Source organism: Puccinia triticina, chromosome 12A (genome assembly GCF_026914185.1).
Source record: "Puccinia triticina chromosome 12A, complete sequence".
Lineage (NCBI taxonomy): Eukaryota > Fungi > Basidiomycota > Pucciniomycetes > Pucciniales > Pucciniaceae > Puccinia > Puccinia triticina.
Window position 1 is genome coordinate 2,370,404 of NC_070569.1, and position 7,475 is coordinate 2,377,878.

Genomic DNA, 7,475 nt, shown 5'->3' on the forward strand with positions numbered 1-7,475 from the left:
ATGTACGATCGCACCCAGGTCCACTACGGGCTCGCCCAGGAGAGGTCAGCAGCCACTCCCCCAGCACAAGACAGCCTACTGACCCTCATGCACGCCTTCCCCCAAAGACCCGACGAGGACGACTGGGAGCCTCCCCAGCTCGACGGCCTGCCCGAGCTCCACAACATCCGCCACCGCATATCGCTCGTCGAGGAGGAGATCAGGTCGAAGGGCAAGCTCAAGCTCACCGGCCATGTCATCATGGCCTGCCACGCCCTCCCCTACCTCTGCAACCTCCACCTCCACCCCGACCCCCCCGCCCCCAGCCACGCCCAGGAGCAGCCCCCCTCCCCCACCGTCCCGCTCACCCCCACAAACCCCCTCTTCCGCCAGTCGCTCGAGATCAGACCGGGCGACCTCCTCACACACCCCCAGAGCCTCCACTCCCCCACCTGCTCCCCCATCCCCTCCTCCGGCATCCTCTCCGCCTCAAAGACCAGCTCCCTGCTCGACACGGCGCCTCCAGCCCCCAACTCGGTCACCCAGCCGGCCCCCAAACCGGCCCCGTCCATCGGCCCCAACCGCACAAATCACCGCCTCCATCCTCCTCCTCCACCACCGCCGCCAACTGGCACGGCCGAGCAGGAGCAGGAGCAGGACGAGCCGGCGTTCAAGTGGATCCTCGAGCCGCGGAGAGGGCATGCCGCCCTCAATGCGGGCATCAAGTCGCTCTCCAACTACCGCTCGATCACCCTGTGTGCCTATCCCGCCGACGTCCGCATCGCCACCAGCGCCGCCGACCTGCCCGAGCCCATCGAGGCCAGCAAGCTCTCCGAGACCCAGAAACTCAGCCTCGACGCCGGCCTCCGCCATCTCGCTCGAGCCGACCATCCCCCCGCCGCCGAAAGCCCCAAGAGAGGCATCGAATGCGTGCCCGTCTGGGTCGGCGATCGCTCCGCCGGCTTGCACTACGAAGGCTTCTGCAAAAAGTCCGTCCCCCCCCCCCCCCCCTCCCCCATCCATAAGAAGCGCTCTCCTGAGCTGTGTTCTTCCAAACAGATATCTCTGGCCGATATTCCATTACATGCCCTTGTCGGAACACCAGGACAAGAAGGAAGAGAACCTGGCCTGGAAGGCGTACGAGGAAGTCAACTACGCATTTGCGGAGCGGATCGCCAGTGTCTACCAGCCGGGCGACCTGATATGGATCCAAGATTACCAGTACGTCACACACACACTCTCTCTCTCTCCCCACCATCAGTTATGCCGCGTAGAAACATGTTGAGGGGGCTGTTCCGTGCATAGTCTGCTCTTGGTCCCCCGCATGCTCCGGAAGATGCTGCCCAAATGCCACGTCGGCTTGTTCCTACACTCGCCGTTCCCGTCGAGCGAGTTTTTCCGCTGTCTGCCCCGGCGAGAGGAGATCCTGGACGGGATGCTGGGCGCGGACCTGGTATGTCTCACCCTCCGTCTCTATAACTATCAGCAGCAAGAGGGGCTGAGAAGGCTATGGGGTCCTGCAGCTTTGTTTCCAGACTTATTCGTACGGCAGACACTTCATCTCCGCCTGCATCAGAGTCATGGGCCTCGAGTCCGTCGGCAACGGCATCGAATGCAACGGGATGATCACCGACATCACCTACTGTCCGATCGGCATCGATGCCGACCGGATCGAACTCGAAAAGTACCCGCTCCTTCTTCTTCCTCGCCTCCTCTCCCGCTTTGCATCCCCTAACGTGTTTTTTTTGCTTGTTTGAAAAGACAATTGCCCGGCGTGCAGCCGAAAATGGACGCATTGCGAAAGCTCTACGAGGACAAAAAGATCATCATTGGCCGGGACAAGCTCGATCCCACCAAGGGCGTGCTTCACAAGGCAAGCTCCAGCTGCCGCCGATCGGGCCGTCGAGGCACAGAAACTGACTCTCCTTGTGTTACAGCTCAAAGCGTTCGAATACCTGCTGAAAAATTACCCCCACTGGCGGAACCGGGTGGTGCTCATCCAAGTCACCTCGCCCTCGCCCACCGACTCGCCCCAGCTTGCGACCAAGATCTCCGAGCTAGTCGACCACATCAACGCCACCTATGGTACCTTGCACTTCCAGCCGGTGCACCACTACCACCAGACGATCGAACGCGATGTGAGTCTCTCTCTCTCTCTCTCTTCGGATCACTCTGGGGCTCATTTCGATCTGCCCAGGAATACTTCGCGCTCCTGTCCGTGGCCGATCTCGCCGTGATCACGTCGATCAGAGACGGCATGAACACGACGTCCATGGAGTACACTATATGCCAGGAAGAGAACAAGAACCCGCTCATCTTGTCCGAGTTCACCGGCGTCACCGGGTCCATGAAAGCCGCCGTCAAAGTCAACCCTTGGGACCTCGGCGTCCGTTCCTTTTCCCCCCCGCTCTTGTCACATTTGAATGAGGTTTGGCTGTCTAATCCGGGTTGCTTTTGTAGGATGTCGCGCGGGCGATCGACCAATGTTTGAACATGTCGCAGGAGGAGAAAGTGCAACGACATGCGGTCAGTCTAGCAAAGAGAGAGATAAAGACTAAAAGAGACTGACTGTTCTCGAGTTTCACAGCAATTGTACAGTCGCGTCAAGTCCCATTCGTCCTCTGTTTGGGCCAGCACACTGTTGCTCCAACTCCTCCAATGTCTCCGCAGCGATCAGACGAAGGAATCCGTCAAGTTGTTGGACGAGCAGGATATGATGAAGAAGTACAAGCAGGCCAACAAGCGCTTGTTGCTCTTCGACTACGACGTAAGGCTCTGTCCGTCAGCCGCTCTCCCCGCGCCAACTCTGACGACGATTTTCATGTTGATGTGATGATGGATAGGGCACGTTGACGCCGATTGTGAAGAACCCGAAGGACGCGGTGCCGCCTCCGGGGCTGATCGAGGCGCTCGAGAGACTGTGTGCGGACGAGCGGAACATCGTCTACATCATCTCCGGCCGCGACGGCTCCTTCTTGCAAAAACACCTCGGCGCCATTCCCGGCCTCGGCATGTCCGCCGAACACGGCTGCTTCCTCCGCGAACCCGGCGCCAAGGAGTGGATCGACCTTACCGAAAACATCGACATGAGCTGGATGGACGATGTCGAGGAGATCTTTAAATGTTCGTCCCTTGTTACGTCTTGTCTTCGGTTCTTCTGGGCAGCATTGATTTTTTGTTTTTGTTTTGTCGATTCTTTTCCCCAGATTACGAGGCTCGCACGTTGGGCGCTTTTGTCGAGAAGAAGCTGTCCAGCGTCACGTGGCATTACCGGAACGCCGATCCCCAGTTCGGCCTATTCCAAGGTACGTCCTCCAACACAGATTTTCTAGACGCGCAGGGTGGGACTGATTGAATGGGCCCCATGCAGCCAAAGAATGTCAAGCGTTACTAGAGAGCTTGCAAGAGCGGATGCCGATCGACATCCTGAAGGGGAAGAAGAACATCGAGTGTCGACCGGCGCACACGAACAAGGGCGAGATCGTGAAGCGGCTGTTGTACACGAGCCCGGATGTGGAGTTTGCGTTATGTGTGGGGGACGACAAGACGGACGAGGACATGTTCCGGGCGCTGAAGATGCTGCGGTCGAATGCGTCGTTGGACGGGCATGGGGACGGGGCGGGGGGCCATTCGACGACGATCGACCCGCCCCAGACCCTGTCCCTGTACCCGATCCTTGCCCGCTCGTCCTCGATCGGCCCCGGCCAACGGCTGTCGACCGACGGCGGCGGCGTGGCGGGGACGTCTACGGGGCCAGCCAAGCGGCCGATCCGGCGCCGATACTCCTCCAACACGAGCATGCACACCAGCTTCTCGGCCCAGCCCAGTCCCGTCCCGCCCGTCCCGCCGATGATCCCCAGTCTTCCAGCTGTGTCCGGCACCTCCCAGCCCATGAAACCCTCGCCCTCCGCCCCCTCCGCCGCCTTCCTCCCCTCCCCCAAGCTCCAGCCCGTCCAGTCCGTCCTCGAGCCCGAGTCCATCTTCTCCCTCGTCATCGACGAAAACGCCTCCCGCAAAACCCTCGCCGAGTATCGCCTCGACCGCCCCCTCCAGCTCGTCGCCGTCCTCGCTACCCTCTCCTTGCTCTCCTCGCCTTAATCCCTTGGGTCGGGGAAAACGCTGCAGGGTGAGGAAGGCCCAGGTGCAACCGTCTGCTCGTGCGGCGGATGCGCGGCTGTCTCTCTACTCTCGCGGCCACTCTATCCCTTTCTTACCATCATCATCATCATTACCATCATCCTCACGATTACCCTGTGTTTTTATGTATCCGCTGCTGCGCACTGTTTCTCCCGCCCGGTCCTTCTCCCCTCTCTGTATGTCCCCAAAAAAGCACTTATATCAGTCGAAGCATGGTGTAGATGTGTACCTCGCCGCCGAGCGGAGATGTGGAGGATCGGGCGTGTGGGGCGCCGCGCGCTAGCTTGGAGCGCATCGGCGGGCTGGTGCCTGGCTGGGGATGGGTGGGCTGGCTTGGTGCGCGAGGACAGACACGCCCGTTTCCTGGCTTTTTCTCCAACCTTCGGCGCTCAACAAATGCATCAACATGTTGTTATTGAAGGGAGCTCAGGTTGGTGGCTGCACTCATCCTTTGGTGAAGAGGTTTGGATGATTTCTTTCTGGCAAAATATACAGCCAGACACGAAAGTTGTGTTTGTTACTAAGATACAGCAGTTCCGAGAAAGCTTGCGCTTCTAGACCTGCAATTTTGCCCCCCGAACTCGACTTCAGCCACCTGTATTGCCTCCTGTATGGCCGTTGCCATACAGGAACATGCATTCGGTGCAAAAGCTATCTTTGTGATAGCTAGCTTTTAGCTTTGGAGAGTGGCACCGTTGGACTCCTCGTCAAATTTTGAGTCCAGCGGTCCTCCGCTCCCCTGCGCCCGTCGGGCATGACCGGGCACCAGGCTGCCCAGTCAGGCCCCACAGCCCTGTATGTATAACCCGGGCTGTCCAGAATACAGGGGGGATGTGGCTGAAGTTGAAGTCGAGTTTGGGGAGCAGAATTGCAGGTCCGGAAACGCAAGCTTTCTCGTAACTGCTGTAAATACACTATGCCACCTTGATCTCTTGTTGTAATCATGTCAACCCCGTTTACAAAAATCCCCATATCCAAAAAGCTGTGTTGCCCAAAACATAAAGAATCAGGTTGAAAAAAAGTTACTTTACTTTGGTGCAAAAAATGTTTGCTTTACCAACATGGCCAATTTGGAACACTAAAAACATGTTACGATATCCAATTGGCCTGCTGTAACGTAAAGTAATGCTCTGCCCACCGCGGAGAGGAGTGATGATGATGGGAAAGGAAAAGGGAATAAGAAAAGAAAGAAAGGAGAGTGTGGTGATGATTAAAGAAATCAAGGTGTGAAGAGTGAGCTGATGTTGAGTTCAAAGGTTGAGAAGAGAAGTTTGATCTGGAAGAGGCAAGGGAGAGATGTCACACATGTGACAGCTGAGATTTTTACACAGACCTGTCAGTTTGAGACTTTAAGGCCCCGTTTGGAGCCAATATAATCCAGGTGATATGTGAGTTTTTTTGCATGACATCCTATGTGACATCTGATCAGGTCCGCCAAAACTTGATCAGATGTCACAAGTTTCCAGATTATATTGCGCAATTATATTGGCTCCAAACGGGGCCTAATTGTTTTGGTGCATTCCTAAGCATGGAGATGTGCTACTGAAATGCATTCAACAAAACAAGCGTGCCACAGAGGCTCCACTTTTACTGTATCTGAAGTGATGTTTTTCAACAGGTATCATACATTGATGTCACCATCCTGACTGTTTCATTTAAAAAGAAATATACTATGAAAAAATGGATGTCTTGCCAAACATGCTGGAATTTCTCCAGTTTTGGCTCATGAAGAGCAGACTATACTAAGGAAATAGATACTCCCTGAAAGATTATTTTGATCACATACATATTCTATTGATTCCACTTGACCAAACCTTTCCTCTTACAGCCCCACAATGAACCATTCCACTGGTTATCAACAAATGATATTTTTTATTATCTTCTTGAGAGGAATTCAATCCATGCATAATCTTATTGGTGAGTTACTACATTGTAAGTATCCAAAAATGAAGATTAACTGAACTTGATTAATATCATCTTGATAATAATATTAACTAATAAATAACAAAAGCAAACCACTTTAAAACAAGCAAAGGGATTGGAATTTCTGGCTCAATGGCTGAAATTAATGATAAAGCACATGATCCAGAGTTTTCTTTTCCTGAGACCACACAAGATGGACTGATGGACTACATGGAATCTGTGGATTGGTTTTATAAAAGAGGAACCATTTTCCCAGAAAGAAGTAAGTTAAAAGACTATCTTTAGGTTTCAGCCAACATGCTTTGTATTGTAGCATTCATCATTCATTTTTGAATATGAACTCAATTACATGGACCAGAAAATTCCATTGGCCATGACTTCATTTCCATGAAGAGAAGTATGGCCAAAACAAGGTCTTATTTAATTGAGAGTATAATCAAAGAGGATCAGCCAAGCTCTGAAGAGAAAATTGGTTTGATAGAAATCATAGCAAGATTGGAATCAATTGGCATCCTAATTCAAGAACAAGTGATTTATGGGATAAAAAAATTGACAAACCCAAATAAAATCAGTGTTGAAATTAAATTGGATAAAACCACTGGAGGCTCAGAGTCACAAAAATCATCTCAAGCCAGATTTTTGATTCCAGATTCAGTGGAAAAAATATGGCCTGACATTGTGAAATTCCAGATTGAAAACTAGAGGCCAAGGCGGCTTTTCCGCTGCAAGCTAAAGGGGTTTAGTCTGGCAGTACATTAAAGCTTATGGTTCCACAAGTAGATTTGAGGCTTGGGTTCTTCAAACTTAAGAAACAGGCTCTGCATGCAGTTTATAAGAGATCCTTATAAAGAAGGCCTGAATCAGGAAGGAAAACTGAAGGATTACATAAAAACAAGAAACAGTAAATAATAAATTTTAAGTTGTGGTTGTAGGTAGATCATGCATTAGGCTGGAGGAGTGGCGGGCCCACTGTGACACCAGGGGGGAATGTGTGGCACTCTCTAGAGAGTGCCAAGCCGTATGTTTCTTTGGGAAAGCTGATTGATTTCAACTGTGTGAGCATGTGTGATGTAGGCTTCAAATATGTTGAACTTATGTTCAATTAAGGCTGATCATAGATCCACTCCATGGTGTACACACTGGCAATTCAGTGGAGAGTACCTCCACTTGATGCTTGGTAAACTCTTGGATTCTACACTTACTGGTGTGTATCAGCCATCAAGGTGAGACACCCTCCGCTCAATGATTGGGGTGTACAGCCATTGAGTGGAGATACCCTCCAATTTATGACTGTTGGAAAACCATTGAGTGGAGGGTGTATCCACTCAATTAACATATGCACATTACCAGCTACATATCAAGTGAAGACATACTGCACTTGATGACCGGTGGTGAATGCCATTTAGTGGAGGGATTCTCCACTCAATGACTGGTGT

The 7,475-nt window shown here is 52.6% G+C and overlaps 1 protein-coding gene across 1 annotated transcript; it reads left to right on the top strand.

Annotated features, from left to right (window-relative positions):
* PtA15_12A211 (uncharacterized protein) lies at positions 1-4,077 on the top strand (the record flags this gene model as incomplete). Its single annotated transcript, XM_053161798.1, has 12 exons — positions 1-968; positions 1,039-1,200; positions 1,285-1,432; positions 1,503-1,663; positions 1,741-1,852; positions 1,917-2,117; positions 2,177-2,365; positions 2,440-2,505; positions 2,567-2,746; positions 2,823-3,102; positions 3,186-3,284; positions 3,350-4,077. 12 exons carry the CDS (start codon positions 1-3, stop codon positions 4,075-4,077), a joined length of 3,294 nt encoding a protein of 1,097 aa, XP_053025779.1.
* Between the last annotated feature and the right edge of the window lie 3,398 nt (positions 4,078-7,475).